Source organism: Argentina silus (genome assembly GCF_951799395.1).
Source record: "Argentina silus genome assembly, chromosome: 3".
Lineage (NCBI taxonomy): Eukaryota > Metazoa > Chordata > Actinopteri > Argentiniformes > Argentinidae > Argentina > Argentina silus.
In genome coordinates, this window is record NC_139657.1 from 16,310,731 (window position 1) to 16,327,970 (window position 17,240).

The 17,240-nt window shown below is 42.5% G+C and overlaps 1 protein-coding gene across 1 annotated transcript; it reads right to left on the bottom strand.

The window, feature by feature from the left end:
* Positions 1–6,762: 6,762 nt before the first annotated feature.
* LOC310801678 (G1/S-specific cyclin-D1-like) lies at positions 6,763–15,581 on the bottom strand. Its single transcript, XM_083665756.1, has 5 exons — positions 15,225–15,581; positions 13,822–14,037; positions 13,273–13,432; positions 10,005–10,153; positions 6,763–8,691 (listed from the first exon to the last, which is right to left on the bottom strand). The coding sequence occupies exons 1-5, from the start codon at positions 15,420–15,422 to the stop codon at positions 8,536–8,538; spliced, it is 879 nt and encodes a 292-aa protein (XP_083521882.1). The 5' UTR covers positions 15,423–15,581; the 3' UTR covers positions 6,763–8,535.
* Positions 15,582–17,240: the final 1,659 nt, after the last annotated feature.

Consider the following 17,240-nt stretch of genomic DNA (forward strand, 5'->3'; position numbering starts at 1 on the left):
AGGGATCTCTATAAACAGGGATCATATCCTTACAGACATGGGGGACAATTGATTGATGTTCTCTTCCACAACCAACATGTTACTCAGGATTGGCGTTGGCAGGTAAAGGTCTTTGAGTTTCTACATTATTTCTTTTTCGTCATGATCTTGCCTCCTTCACTTGAGTGCCTCCACAGCCTGTAGGGGGTTTGTCCAATCAGGCAATGAGACTAAAAGTTCTAAAAGCTGCCAAAGCTTTTGAGCCAAAGATCAAACAGCCTATGAGGAGAAGTCATTAAGGAGGGTATGTAGGCAGTTTGTATCTATAAGTCAAACCTGGTCAATGGTTTATGTCAACAGAAAGCTCAGAAATCTCAGAGAAACTTTCGGAGGTAACAAACCAAAGTGCCATAATTGAAACGTAGTAATAGAGATATCAAAGAAATAAACAAATAATTAATAGGTTGTTATTGTGTAATTGCTGTACCATTCAGCCATGTAAATACAGAATAAAGTATATCAGTATAGATGTGCCACTTAAAGAGTCTCATGATTTTGTTATGAAATAAAGTTTTCCACCAAACATCCCCAAACATCCCCCTTGTTTTCCATGGAACACACTTTCATACTGAATTACATTCATGAATCGTGATCATGCTTAAATAAAGGAGATTCGTTCATTATCTGCCAGCATCCCAAGCTCTCTGAGACACTCTGAGGGGGTGAAGAGAGAAACAAACATTTGAAAGGTATTACTGGCAGACATTAACATCAGAGAGTTGTAGCTACTTCTACAAGGGGGGGCCATCAAAAAAAAAAATCATTGAGTGCACATGCTACACCCCCCCTACACATTTATGTCCTTCACAGGGTGTTCGGGTCAATTTGACCCGCATATACACAGAGACACACAGACTCACAGAAACATGCACACACACACTCACTCACACACATACAAACACACACACACACACACACACAGAACCTGCACAATGTTGTTACAAAACATTCTGGGAAGCCAGAGGGAGGAGACCCTGAGAGACACCAGGGGACACGGGTGGTGCTGGATATGTCACAGGGCCTCAGTGGCCACAACATCACTTGGGATAATTTGTTCTTATCGTACAGCCTGGGACAGGAACTTCTCAAAAGAAAGCTGACAATGGGTGGAACAGTCAGAAAAAATAAGACAGAGCTCCCACCTCAGCTTCTAACTGTAAAGAACAGGCCAGTCCATTCCTCCCACTTTGTGTTTACGGCCAACATGGCCCTGGTATCCTACATACCCAAAAAGGGCAAAAATGTGATGCTTATGAGCACTGGTGACACCGCACATACAGAGGAGACAACATGTGCCCAGGAACCCAGCTTCTCTAGCCATAGTGAGGAGGGTGGAGGAGGCTCCTGCTGTCCCACATGCACGACCCACACAACCACAACCTCCAGTGCCTGAAGTAAGTGTCCTGTTGTTGTTGTTTATGTGTGCATGTATGTGTGTGTGTGTGTGTGTGTGCGTGCGCGCATGTGTGTGTGTGTGTGTGTGTGTGTGTGTGTATGTTTCTGAGTGTCTTTGTGTGTATGTGGGTCAAATTGAAATTGACTATTAGAAGATGTGGTGGGAAAAAAATCCTGAACTAATAAAGTATTTTCATTATTCTAGATTGCAGCTGGTGGCAACAAGAGGAAGCGCAGCGAGGTGTGTGAACCCTCAAAGGACTCAAAGACACAAATCACATGCAGAAACTGCTAAAAGTACATCTGTAGTACACATACTCTCAAATTCTGTGCATCATGTGTTGTGTAGACAGGCATGCCCATGCACACACACCATTTTTCTAATTCACATGTATCCAATATTATTTCAGAATTGTTTGAGAGATGTATTTTTCAGACGTGTACTGTATTTCATTGACAGTGAATAAAGCAGTGTACATTTCGTTCATGTTTTGTGTTTCTATTTATTGTAAATCACCTCAAATTATTTTTGAGACATTTTTGAGAGATGTATTTCATATCCAGTGACTAAATCGATCTAAGAATATCTCAATATCTGTTCAAAAATAATAAACATCAATGAAAACATTGTTTCATTTCAACTTTTCAGAGATAAGCATGATTTATTCCACCCAAGTCCTTATTATAGCAGATTTTTTACATAAATTATAACTTTATCACAAAAAACGAATTGCACTTCCATTGTTAAATATGATCTAGCAGAGATTAATTGCAAATATTAATCGTACATGTTATCTATATAATTTGGAATTGAGATAGACAATATATGTTAAAGAGTTTTTAATGGAAATTTTTATTTTTGTATTGCTTTTAAAGCCCCAATGATGTCCCGGGTCAATTTGACCCAAAGACTCCCAAAGGGTCCAAAAAGTGAAGACAATACAAGGGTTAAATAAAGGAGATTCGTTCATTATCTGCCAGCATCCCAAGCTCTCTGAGACACTCTGAGGGGGTGAAGAGAGAAACAAACATTTGAAAGGTATTACTGGCAGACATTAACATCAGAGAGTTGTAGCTACTTCTACAAGGGGGGGCCTAATCAGTAGCTAGTTCCACCTGGGGGGGGCCTAGTGTGAATGAGTCATCAGTGGGTTCTCAGCGGTCGAGCTGTGCTACTTCCATCCAGAAGTCTTTGATGGTCCTGGAGTGACGAGCGTCTATACAGGCCTGAGTCATCATCATCATCAGGGAATGTGTTTTACCCCCTCAGAGCGCAACTTGTATTTCAGTCTCACATTAAGTTAGTGCTGTATGCTGCGATAGAGACAGCTCCCACCAGAGGGCAATGTTATCCAAGAACAGATGGAGTTTCAAAGGCTGTGTTTGTAGTGCTGACTGGGGCTCACCTGTTGCAATGGTCTGGATTCACACACTTATGCTTATGCCTCAACACACATGGAGTTTGGAGTTCTCTGCATAGGCCAATATAGTTTAATACAAAAAAAAACCTGTTTTTTCTGAGGCAAATGACCGACAACGGTCTTGTAAAATAAAAAGCATTCACAAATGCTAACATTTGTTTTACTCCACTGCAACTGTTGCAAATGTATTTTGATACTGCGGGATCCCACACACAGAGAATAGCGTGTCAATTTCTCATCAGGTTTGATAAAAGAATTTAAAACACTATCCTCTTAAAAGGTCCTTTTAACCCACCTTATCTACCTGTTTTTCCTCTGATATGAGATCCTTCAAAGGTGAAGCGCCGACAGATAAGACCCTGCTATTATTCATTGAGGATGAGGAGAACACACACACACATACACACACACACACACACACACACACACACACACACACACACACACAGATAGGGAGACACAGATTACCCTGATGCTGGCATCAGAAATGCCAATGCTTGTGTTTTATAACAGCACAGGAAAACTGTGGCAACAACCCCTATGCATTTCCAAGCTGACCCTGAGACTCGCTTCTTTGTTGTTGTTTGAGGATATAACTACTGTACCTAGAGAGCATCCAAACCTCAAGGTTTTATTTAACAGCAGATATGAAAACAGTCACCTTTGAAGTTTTGGTGAGGATCCAATAGTAGAAAGAAAATCACACTGGGTAGTCTGACTGCCATTCTTACCATAATCCAGTGTAGTGCTGTCATCTTCTGGTCGGAAGGGGAAATCACAAGCTAAACACAGCAAGTTTATGAGAGCTCTGTTCTGCAAAGTGATATAACGTCATCTCTTTCTGACCCTCCACTAGTGGGCGGTATGTCCCTCCCTCACTCCCCACAACCATGCATGCACTCTGTGGCCCTGTAGGTAGGCCTCCTATCCAGTTGGTCCAAAGCGAATGAATGAATGGCCCCACAAGCCTACATAATGCCTGCTGGGCTTGTTGTACTGCCCGGCAGCTGCCTTCCAGTGAATCTCTCAGAGAAGAGTGGATCAGGCTTCAGCTGGACAAAGCAGGCAGGGACTGGACAGCTGGCCTATAGCACACTGCAGCAGGTGAGCAACGACTGGCGGGATGTTCTGAAGCGGCACTGATAACACACACTCACTTTCACTCTCTCTCTCTCTCTCTCGTTCTCAGATTTTCTCTCTCTCTCTCTCTCTCTCTCTCTTTCTCTCTCTCGTTTCTTTCTCTCTCTAGACCTTTCTTTCTCTCTCTACTCTCTCTTTCTGCAGACCTTTCTCTCTCTCTCTCTCTTTCTCTCTCTCTAGAGAGCTGACTGAGAGAGAGAGAGAGAGAGAGAGAGAGAGAGAGAGACAGAGAGAGAGAGAGAGAACAAGAAACAAGAACAAACATTTTGCATATACAGCTCAGGATCATTATGAGATGATATAAGACATTAAACATTTGTCTTGCTTTTTCTATATCTGTCTTTCTCTACATAAGGTTTAGGGTAGTGCTCATCCTTCTACCAACGGTTGTAACCACATGCTTGTTTAATATTCCAATGTACATTTTCCCTGCACCTTCAATGATGGATCATTAAGATCACCCATTCATTTGGCTGGGTCTGCCCACTAAGCACTCTGTCTGTCTGTCGGTCTGTCTGTCTCTCTCTCTCTCTCTCTCTCTCTCTCTCTCTCTCTCTCTCTTCTCTCTCTTTCTCTCTCTCTCTCTACTAGAAGGCTTTGCAAACAAACAGCGCTTCAAATGCTGCCAACAGCACAGCAGCTCAGCAGCACACTGTAAACCTGTATGCCAAAGACCACAACCCTCCACTACTGTTTCATAAAGCAGTGTCAATGGAAAATGGCAGAGCACAATGCTAAGAGATCATTTGAAGATATGGAGGGAGAAGTCAGTATTCCCTGGACAGAAGAGTGTGCTGGAATTTCTGACAGGTGGTATAGCCTAGTGAATGATCGCAGGACAGATCAACTGATTTGATACCAACCAGCATAAACAACATGAATTCCCTTTGGACTAGAAAGAGTTCGGCCATCTCTCTATGCTTTCTAGGAAATCACATTAACAGTAAGAAGCAGGCAGCTGTTGTATGACATAACTGTGTGTTGTACCCTGAGGCCCAGAGTAGCTGACTGACTGGCTAGCTGACTGGCTGGCTGACTGACTGACTGACTGCCTGGTTGTCTGGCTGGCTGACTGGCCGACTAGCTGACTAGCTGACTGGCTGACTAGCTGACTAGCTGACTAGCTGACTGGCTGACTAGCGGGGTAGGGGTACAGCTCCGTGCTCCTCCCTCGGCCCTCTGTCCCATTCTTCCCTGTTTGTCCAGCTCACGTTCAGCGGCCTGTGGGAAAGGATTAGGGTTTCAGCCTTTCTACTCCTCTATACAGAACCCTCCCATCAAAAGCATTCCATGCATAACAAAATAGTGTATACTATATCCCTCTCCTTTCGCCCTCTCTCTCTCTCTCTCTCTCTCTCTCTTCTCTCAGTCTCCACCTCAGACTCAATTCACAAACACATGCACACGCACACACAAGCGCGTACGCACACACATGCACGCACGCACACTCACGCGCACGCACACACACATAAACACACACACACACTGCCTAGCTACAGTATACACACATGCTTTTTTAAAGCAGAGTATTTAAATCAAAACAGCCTAACACCATTCAAAACCATTCATTTTCTCTTTTATTCAGATTTTTGATTTATTCTGACACATTTAGCATAGGGCAGGTCTTGTCTGCTGTATATTCAAAACACAAGTCTGAATGATACATAAATCAACCATTGCCACAAGTGTGTTTTTCATTTCATTTCGGCCTGACAATGATATACCTCCCCCAACTTTTGGACATCTGAAATACAGTAATGATGGAGATCAATATTCTCTACTCTTGTGACCTGTTCTAATGTAGCTTTCATCAGCACCATGACCTAAGACACCAAATCAACTTCTGAGCCAGCAGGGAAGGTATGACTTGAATAGCAGCTGCAACATATCTATGAGGACATAGTATTTAATTGACTTTGCCAGCAAAGATCAGAGACATATTTCTGCAGACTACAGTTAACATGAAAACAATATGTGTCACTACACATAGGATACTCAAACTCACTCACATGCACTATCATAAAGAGAAAAAAAGAGAAAGGTCTTGATCGTTTTTATTTTGTCATTTATTGTGCAGTAAATACACATGATTGAAAACGTCATGTGTCTGGTCATTTAGAGCTGAAGACATATATGACACGAGGTACATTTGAATCAAAATGGTGTTAAATCAACTATCAGAAAACAAGCTATGGCTTTACAGGTAAACACGCCATTTACAAAAAAAAGTCCATCATATCTGTTTTCAATTTGTACAAAAGCTTTATAAATATATATATAAAGGGCCATCAACGGCCTAATTAGGGGAATACAGTCTCTTTTAATGAAACAGCTTAAAACTCAAAGGAGTTATAAAATCCGGTTTGTTATGGCACCAGGTTCAATCAATGCTTTCTACGAGCTCCCTGCAAGACCCATTGGGATAATGGTAAATGCAATTAATTTTTTCAAATTTTTTACCAGACCTATGAGGCACTGTACAGACAAATAAAAATAAAAAATACAGTCAGAATTAAAGTAAAACTCAGACGAAATGAACAGATAATCTTGTCTGTAGTATGAGGTATAGTGAAGAAAACAGGTACTCTATTTTTCTTTTTCTTATTTTTCCTTTTTTTGGAATAGAGCAGAAATCACATGAAATAAAACAAAAAAAATTATCACATACCAATACACTACAAATGACAATGTCAATAATATCATAATTTTCTATGAGAAAATTAAATCCTAGTACATGGCAGTATATTGACATTTTAATAATAAAAAAAAAATATCCACAAAATAGCAGCAAACACTTTGATAAGAGAAAAAAGCATTGTTTTTCATTTCTTTTTTTTCATTTAAAGTCATCAAACTTTGCTGGGAATTCCTCAATAGCAGCTCATTGTAAGGAGTGTTCACTCATTTGTTTCTCACTGTACAATCAACACTTTGATTCTGCAGTTTCTCTCACATACTTCATACCATGACTCCCCTCACCTAGCCTCACATCAGCAACTTCAGTTAGCTCTTTCAGCTTCATCCTCAACTGATCTCTAACGATACGCAAAGACATCTTTGAATTTGTGCAAAATAATCAAAAAGCCATTTAATTTTTTGATGACAGGAAAGATTTGTTTTTGTTTTGTCAACAATATTTTCATTGTGATATTTTGAGTGTACTTTAACATGCCTTTTAAAGTAGGGCCAAAATATGTCTTTTAACTATTCAGAAGTGAATGATCTTAAAGATATTTTCAAAGAGGGACAGAGGCTGGCATCCATTCGAACCTACAATGTAGGGAAAATCATGCATTTTCAACAAAAGCACAATAACGATAGACTTGTACCCCGGTACAGATTTGTTTGAGTCCAGCCCTTTGTTTTCTGTCGTAATTACTTTACTATTACCTTGAAACAAAGCTGTGATCCAGGTAGGTACTAAATGGACCAATCGTACTGAGACTGGACAAATAGATTTCCCCAAGACATCATCTCTATTGTAGTCCTGCCTTTCCCAGTAAGCACCTTGTCTAGACCCCTCTCTGTATGACCCCTCTACTGATGCGAGTCTGCCATCGTTCCTGAACCATTCCATTTTCTTTTGTCTCACATGGTTTTCAAAATAGTCAGTAAGGAGTTATTGACCGAAAGTGCTTTCTTTATGATGGAATGATTTCAGAAAATAAGACAGAGAAAGACCGTGGACTACTGTACATTAGCTTACATAGAGCACACAGGCCAGCTAATTATTCTGTAGCAGAATTCAGTATTTGCAATTACTCAGCACAATAAAGTCTATCGTTTTTCTGCACACATTGAACCAGCTGTTCCTTAATGGTTAGCTTGCTGTCTTACAAAGGCAGTGTTAGCAGTCAGACATTAAGACAAAAAACCTCAGCAATCCACAGTCCTCTGAGGGAATTAAATAAGTATGCTAAACAAAATGACCATCATTTACATTCTCCATTTCAAAAAAGAGGAGGTTAGAGTATTGATTTTTCAAAAAAGCTAGAAAATTATATTTCAACATCAGTTGATCAACGAAGCATGGATATTCCATACTACATGGGACAAAAACTACTAACCAAACCTCCTCTCAGAAACGTGTTTACCATATTTAAAACTCTTGCTGGTGAATTCAACCTGTCACACAAAAATACCTAATTCATTATTCTAAAGTTGACGTCTACTGTGCAGCATCTTTTGCACATACAGTACTAACGTTTTTCTCTTATTCAAGTTTGTCTTGTCAATATAAATGGGTCCTATGCCCAATGTATGCTGCCTCAAGCCAGTGAGGGAAGGGACAGACAGAGAGCAAGCGTAGGAATGAAGCACACACACTAATCCCTTATCACACCTTGGACACTGAGGCCCAACCCGCGCTACAAGCACAGATGTGTGTGTGTGTGTGTGTGTGTGTGTGTGTTTATGTGTGTTTGTGTGAGAGAGAGAGAGAGAGCACAGGGCAGCAGTGCTGAACCAGCCACTGTCAGCGCATCCTCTTCCTGAAGCCTGTCTCCATGGCGAAGCGGTGAGCAGAGGACAGACTGTCCAATCAGATGTTTACATCCCTCACGTCTGTTGGCGTGCAGGAGAGGTCCACCTCGTCCTCCATGCTCTTGGTTTCCGTGGATACGGCATGCTGTTGAGCCTGACGAAGACTCATCTCCAATAAGGACTCAATCTGTTCCTGACACGCTCGTAGACAGTCCTGCAGACAGAGACAGAGGGAGAGAGATGTGTCATTAATGATATACATAAACTAGGACTGGATGGTATCTCTGAAGTGTGCATAACTTTCCATGCCATGGGCATCTCCATAACTGACAATGTAGGTAGGTTATTAGGGCAAGAGAGGGAACGCCATAAAGTCAACAGCCAATCATTTGCGAATCGTGATAGGATTCTTAGAATTTCACATAAGATAGTTTTAGCATGGACCAGGCCATAAGGAGCTCTGGCAGGACACATTGGTACTCTTGTAGTAGGGGCTGTGAGGATTACAGGGGAAGACAATCAATCCAGAAAAACTGGAAACCCAATCTCTCCCACCACTAGTTCCTGGCCTCTAAACAATGGAGGGTAAAGCAATTCATTGAGCCAGGGATAAGAGGGACACTCAATTAGGTGTGTGTGTGGGGGTGGGGGGGAGGTTCACCCCGGGGACCTCCTTCTAATGATTTAGGTTCTTATTACCTGGATCAAAGAGTCCATAGGAAACAAGAGCCTTACTGGGTTAGAGGCGTATGGCTTAAATATAGTTTTTCTAATACAGAGTTAACTAACCTCTGGTATACAAATGTGTTTTAGAAAGTTTTTTTTGTTTGTAATAGTTCCTGATAAATAATGAAAGACTGTGGCATTACTAAACATGACTAAACGATGACATTATTGTACAATACAAATGTCTCCAATCCAACCCTTGGGACCTCCATTGAGACACAATCCTTCTATTTTCTTGTTTATGTTGACTGTGTGTTACCATCTTAGTTGTGTGAATATGATGAACATACTGTCTTCTTTTTTCACCTTTTTATTTTATTTTTACTTTCCCTTTGGTGCCCACAAGGACCTGCCCCCCCTCCGTCAATGACAATGGGAACAACGAGCGAGAACCTTTGCACCATGTCGTCATGTCGCTGACTGCATTGGAGCGAGAGGCCGTGTGCTAGCTGTCTCACTTCCTGACCCATTCAGAGGCAGTGTTTATGGCTTGGCTACCTGCTGCTCCACATCTCCTGTGTGTGTGTGTCTCTCTCTCTCTCTCTCTCTCCCCCAGTTTGTCAAGTCTAGTCTCGGAGTTCCTGCAGAGTTGCACATCTTTTTGCTCTAGCCCCACACGAACACGCCTGATTCAACTCATCAAGGGGTTGATAATGAGTTGAATCAGGTGTGTTGATGCTGGGCTAGAAACAAAATATCACAGCCCAGTAGGTCCCATGGGCTGGAATTGAGATGTCCAGCTCGACACTGTCCATAGACATCCTATTCAGTATACAGCTTTGACACAATTCTGTCACATACCGGGTCAGATTTGATGACTTGGGAGAGGAAGACGGTGAGTTCCTGTGACGACATGGCTTTGTCCATGCTCTTGAGATGCAGCCCCTGGACCGCTGCTGCCACACTGCCTGCTGCGATCATTGACGGAGGGTTGGCAATGAATTTGACATCTGGAGAAGAGAGAGGAAAGGAGAGAGAGAGAGAGAAAAACGAAGGAAGAAAGAGAGAAAGAGAAGAGGACAAAAGGGTCAGAGGTCAAATTCCTGAGGCAAGGCATTTGATCCACAGACAATCCCAACCACGACCTTGTTAATGGAGCAGCTTACTGCAGCACAAAACCTCTCTGGCCATCCTCTACCAGGGAGCAGGCGACACGGGGGGACACAGAAAGAGAGGGATGACAAATGTCAATGGGCCATTCTCTCCCCCATTCTCTCCTCTCTCCACCCTGGCGGTGAGGGGTTGGGGGGGTAAGGAGGGGGGGATTGGGAGCTGTATAATGGTCTACGGAAAGGATGGCGAGGCAGAGAGAGAGAGAGAGAGAGAGAGAGACACCGTCCAATAGAATCATTCTGCATTGTGAAGTGACACCATGCTGACTTGTGGCTGTGTGCCCTGCTACCAGAGGAACTAACTACGCTGTAGGTCCCAGACTCAGACTGGCTCCACTCCCCTCCCCTCATACACCCCAACACCAACAGAGACAGCATAACCACCCCCCCCCCCCCCCCCCCCCCCGCTCCCCCCCCCCTCCTCTCTCTCTCTGTCCATAGAGAACAAGCTTACACAAATGCAAAAAGTGGTAAAAGTATAAGAGTCGAGTGATTGAGTAACACAGTATAAAACCTGCCTGGGAATGTTGAGCGCATGAACGTTTGTCAGATAAATTCAAACTATAGGTCTCACTAAAATGTTTAGTTTCTCAATAACATGTGTCAAATTATAATGACAGTCTCCTCTACTTCACATAAGAGGTGAAACTTCCAGCACTTGTTGGAATGTGATTGTGATGATAAATTATCTATTCAGTCTGAGAGCTGCTTGATAATCATACTAAAAGAAAAGACAAGCTCGCGGAATGCAGATGAGGTCTCCCCAGGCACCCCACCCCACCCCACCCCACCCCACCCCACCCCACCCCACCCCACCCCAGCCACACAGGCACACACACACACACACACGCACGCACACGCACACGCACGCACGCACGCACACACACACACACACACACACACACACACACACACACACACACACACACACACACACACACACACACACCTCAGGCACCTCTCCACAGCCTCACCACTAAGCTATAAATCAGCATTCAGAAGGCTCTGGTCGGACCTTTCTCTGGAAAGATCATGTCTCACTTCCTCTTTTCAAGTCGTTAGAGAGACAATAAATCTACACCAGGGGTGCTCACTCTGTCACAGACACACAGACACAGACACAGACACACACATACACACATACACACACACACACACACACACACACACACACACACACACACACACACACACACACACACCAAACAGACACACAGACACACACACACGCCCAGAGGCTCCTCAGACAAGGGCCTCAGTCAGGCACATTGTGTTAAACAACACAGGTCTAATCACTGAGCTAAGCCATTAATTTTACCATATTAATTGGGGGGCCCGCTCTGTCTAAGAGTGGAGCCCCCCACCCCCTCCCCAACCCCCCAACCCAATGCAAAGACCAGGCTATAGCATCATTGTGAGCCTCCCAATTTCCATGGTCTGCACCACTGAGAGCTTAGAGACAAGGAAGCACGCTGTGAGATGAATTGAACTTGACACTGGCATAAAGGCAAGCCAGAGCGCCATTATTCAGACCCACCATATCCCCCAGTACAAAACCCAAATCTTAGCATCCTGCATAAAGAGGGGGAAATAAATGGCTCCAACACAAATAAATGCTGGAATGCCAAGCCGCCCTAAAGGAAAGATACAGCAAAGACAAAACAGCCTCTAGGATATTCTACACGGGCAAGATAAAGAAGATCTATCAATTTCTCTAAGGCGAATCAAATAGTTCTAGTATACTGCCTCCGACAGCAACAATGTGGCAGGTCACAACTAGCTAAATACCTGGGTTAGACTCGAGCTTACTCAACACAAATAGCACATACAGGATATTCAACATGCTTCACACTCCCTAGTCTTCCACTCCCTTCAATCACCATACTGTTCTATTCTACCATACAAGGTGGAGTTGAGTTCTCCTCAGGGCTGTGTCATGCCTTTATCATATAAGTATAGACCCAGGATGCCACTTTTCAGCGTATTTCCATCTTTGATCAAGTTAAAAGATATGTGACTTGATCATGTGTCACTCCTAATAACCTCCCACCGCCCAAATCCCTTGGGAGGGAGGGAATCTTTCTCTCTCAAGCCACCAAGGGTGTCCAGCCGGCCTGAGTCTGGGCATATATAGGCCCATTCAATCTTCTCAATTAAGCAGGAACTTCAAACGCCACCTTGAGTTCAGTTTTCCCCCTGACCTAGCACAGGACAAAGGCGCTTCCTCTCCCACAAATCTACTTTTGTTGAGGGGAAGGGTGCATATTGGAACCCACAGAGCAGGAATTCTCCTCAACATCACCTTGGGTAACATTCTCCCTGCGAGTGGAGACCCATGCTTCCATTGTGCAGGTCTATGCTGGGGCTTAAGGGATTTCCAGAGGGGGGAAATTGGAAGGTGCAACGGCAGCTTAGTATCTTCCTGAAGCAGTTAACCTACTGTTGAGGTGTAAAGTCAGGGAGGGCCTGTTCCCCAAATGGATCCTTGCTGGAATGTGCAGTTTGTGGCACATTGACCAGAACCGCCCCAAACACCTTCATTTTCTAAACTACTGTGGGATAGTAGAGCACTAGCCTTGGAACCAAATCTGATATAGCCTATTTTACTTTCACTTTTAAATAGCTATCATAAGGAAATAGTTATCATACCCTATCAATGATTATGTTTGGGGCAAATAAAACAATTTGAACTGAGAGACATAAGATACCATTGTATTAGTTATCTAACCATCGTTTATCAGATAACATATCATAACAAATATGGCTTTCCATATAGGCAAATAGTTCAATGCAACTGCTTACCTGGCAAACCCCTCTTTAGTAATCCACACCTAAAAACCCAGGGGACATGTAGGCCTACAACATCCCACTAAGTTAACAGGACTAATCCTAAACGTCATCATTCAGCATTCAGCAGTGTACAGAGGCAAGGCAGGTGGCGGGACTCCCATGCATACCTGTAGCACAGAGAGCCACAAAGGTCTGGGCATGCTTGCGGAGGATCTGCTTGCTGTCCTGGTGGATGGCCAGTTTGGAGAGGAAATGATCTATGAAATCGTGCGGAGTCACTGAGGCTAGATCCCATTTCAGTTTGTTCAATACAAGTAGTTCCATTTGCTGTGAAGGGAGGGAGAGAGGGGAGGCTGTAAGGACACCGCAAAGGATAAGCAGGATACCAACACACCACTAGAGGGCGCTGTATGGCTTATGGTTCTGCCACAATGGCAAAGCCTTTCAATGGCATAGTTGATAGGCCTCTTATGGCAAATTGTGTTACAAAAAGATCAAGGCTAAATATCTCTCTTTTTTTTTAGATGCATATTATTGATTTATAAAAGTAAACCTTGACCATCAATGATTAAACTATAAATCATGACAAAAGTGCAAAAAGGCTAACATAATGCAACAGGTGATAACAAGGTAATAACAATAAATTCAGGTAGGCATCTCCAAGATTGGCCAACTAATGGAGCATGATTACTAAGCAAAACTTGAGGTCAAATTACCAGCAACTCGCCAGGTCGGATGGAATTGTCGGTATATATGCACAACTTCTCAGCTGTTAGTGGAATGGTCTCCTTCATTTTAGACGCCAAAAACATGCAGGTAGCTCCCAATATTTGTAGTCTGGTTTTCTTTGTAGGCTCAACAGACAAAAATCGGTCCAAAAAATTCATTGCTAGGGGAAAAACCTCCTCTTCACATTTCTGTTCCTCGCAGACCTGAATTTTGAAACGAAACCTCAGTTACACAACTTGCTTACAAAACTATCACAAATAACAAACATTAGGAACAGTCATATTCTCAAGCATATATGTGTATAAATGTCGATTTTGCCTAAAAGGTGGTTTGGATCAATGCAGAAAGTTGTCACAGACATTTCTCTCATGGACACAAAGGTGGCGTCAAACGCGTGGTTTGCAGAGATAATTGTAGTTCGTCATATTTTCAAAAAATATTTAGAAATATTTAAAAATTATTTTAGAATGTAACAATTGCATGAAAACATCCTTAAACATATATTTTATCAGATATAATGGCAATATTTCGATTTTCTATAAGAACAATGATTGAAATTAACTAAATTCTTACGACACTGCAAAAAGAGGAGCATGCGACAACATCTCATAACTTCAAAAATTAATTAAAATTAGAAATATCCACATCACGACTACATTTTAGTAATGTAAATGTGAAGCAAAGTCTATGCTTTTATAATGTATAACTTAAATTATCATATCTCCAAGGGGATCAATTGTATTAACCATTTTTAGAGGCAAGGCTGCGAAACTCCGCACATCGACTTCGATTGCTTGGTGTGACTCATGCAGGTCTATCGAAGTTTGTTTTATCACGTTACAAGTTATCAATAAATGTATAGTGCAATTTCCATTTGATGCCTATGACTGTATCGACATGAGCAGTGACATGTTTATCAATGTTTATAAAACACGTATTACTAAACCACAAAAAACAAAGATGGCGCATAAACTGGCACTAGTTTGACTGCATACGTGTACATTGACATTAATTTAGAAAATATCAAATCGAATGGAAGGATTTGATCCTGTGCATATAATAGAAAGGACGATTTGGCGTATTGTGTAGCAATTGCAGCATGTGGCAGGCAACATGCAATTGTATGCACAGTGAGTCACACAAGCCAGCTCTAATGTAGTCCAAAGGGTAAGAAACATATCTCACTGGATGAATAAGGACACTATAGCCTAATAAATAACACATTTAAAACAATATAGGCCACCCTCAGGGCCAACACAATGCTTCCACTCTTTATGGTCGCATATTAGGGTATTCACTTCATCGTCCAAAGTACAAAGCAAGATGTTTTGGAGAATATGTTACAGGATCAGCAATAGAGTGTTTCTGTTATAACAGCTAATTCACGAACCTCCAGCATCCATGTAGAAACAATTCTTCTCATGTAGGGTACAATTTCTCTCTGAACACATTTGAAGTAGTTCGTAGCAGGCAGATAATTGTCTTCAGCCTTTAGCATAGTCTGCAATACTCTGTCATTGAGCAGATTGGAATCTTGGTAAGCTCTCCGGATGGTCTCCACTTCGCAGCAAAGCAGTTGGTGTTCCATTCCTACGGCAGTCTTTTGAGTTGTGTTTGTGTGTGCGTGTGTGTATGTATGTGTGTGAGAGAGAGACTAACAGAGTGCTTCCCCAAAAGTTCCGCGGATGCTGATCACTGAGACTGCTGTTGGAGCTCTCTGGAGGCGACCAAACTCTGCTCTCCCCAATAAACCTCCCCCTCAGCGCACAGGGCTATGACGTTACTGTTGTTAGAGGAGATCAAAGCAGCGTCTACCATGAGGGAGAGGGAGGAGGAGGGAGGGGGAGGCCTCGCAGAGAAGAGGGCAAGTTTTTAAGCGCTATTCCACATAAGCTCCTATCGTTGCCAGACCTTTGCGTATTGGAAGTGGGAGGTCCGTTTTTGGAGGTGACAAGCCTGATGCAACTACAGCAGGGTACCGGAGGGGGTAGCAGAGATGCTCGGGCAAAGCGGCTCTGTGGATTCTTTGGATGGCCTTTCTTATTTTACCCGATGTAGCAAAAGTACCACTACCCGGCTATTGCTGCTGCAACGCCTTCTAGGCCTATAAAGAGTAGGAAGATTATGATTATGATTATGATAATAGTAATGGTAATAGTAGCCTATTATTATATTATTATCAATAGCCCATCCGTTTGCCTGTTTTATTACCCAATTAGGCCTATCTATTACCGCAATGATTATTTGACTTAATTTGAGGATATGCAAATTATTATACATAACATCTGCAAATGAAGCCGGGTCAAATAAACACTCAATGTTTTGCTAAAGCAGACTCGTATCTCACCCCATATAAAGGCAAAGTAGTACAAACGTTTAAACAACTAATCTGCCTTTGTTTAGGATCAATTTGCCCCTGCAATTCATTCACATTGCATTAAAAGATTTATATGCATCGAAAAAGAGTTATTTCAAAGGGGAAACGTGTGTTAGTGTTTTCAACGTTTTTTTTCTTTGGTAACGTTAGCAGCATGGAGCAGCATGGAGCATTCCTATCATTCCTAGCTCTGTAAATACCGTAAAGCTGCAACAAAAAGCGCAGCATGAGCCTAAAATCAAGCACAGCAAGGACAAGTTCACGCAACTAAAAAAGTGTTTTCCACTTTAGTCTGAGTAATACGGTAAAATAGTCCAAGGTTCATCTTCGTCACTGCACATGAGCATGCATGACAGTTATTGTGAATATATTACATACTTATATACTTTCTTACAAACAAACTCAATGTATTGTTTCATTGGCAGAAGATTCATCACAGCATACCATGTTAATGGGACATTGTAACACAGTGTAGCATATGTTGAGTGTTAATTTCTTCACCAATAGTGAAGAGGAAGAAAAGGAAAGAGGAAGTTAAATGGAATTGTATCATGTTTATAGTATAGTATAATAGTATAAACTATTTTAAACATCATCTCTCTCTCTCTCTCTCTCTGTCTGTCTCTCTCTCACACGCGCACAGGCGCACATTCAGAACATTGGTTATTTGAAGGAACATCCTGAACACCTTTCTATTATGTTATTTTCCTCTGCACTAATCTCTTAAGGTAAGTAAGCATGGACACAGGGCACTCTGCCTACACTGAGCCTACAGAGGGAACTCTGCTTTTACTGTGAGACAAATGGGGTATTTGTTATATTTCACCTATTTCCCTGAGTGATGTCCTGGTTCGCTGCCATGCGTGAGCAACAGAGAAGGTATGCAGCAGTGTGCCAGCGCTGGCCCTACCCATGTGTGGGTTCACTCCAGTCCCAGCGAAACAGAAGTGGAGGGGGGGGTGAGGTGATGCTGAGGGCGGTTTTCCCACGGCCCAAAACTGACTCCTTCATCTGTGCCATGCACCTTGA

Bases quoted from the DNA above. Each gene is read 5' to 3' on its own strand.
- LOC310801678 (XM_083665756.1), bottom strand. From the start codon at position 15,422: ATGGAACACCAACTGCTTTGCTGCGAAGTGGAGACCATCCGGAGAGCT. The intron at 14,038-15,224 runs GTTCGTGAATTA...TTCAAAATTCAG, and splicing joins TTTCTACATGGATGCTGGAG to GTCTGCGAGGAACAGAAATG. The intron at 13,433-13,821 runs GTAATTTGACCT...CTCCCTTCACAG, and splicing joins TCCGACCTGGCGAGTTGCTG to CAAATGGAACTACTTGTATT.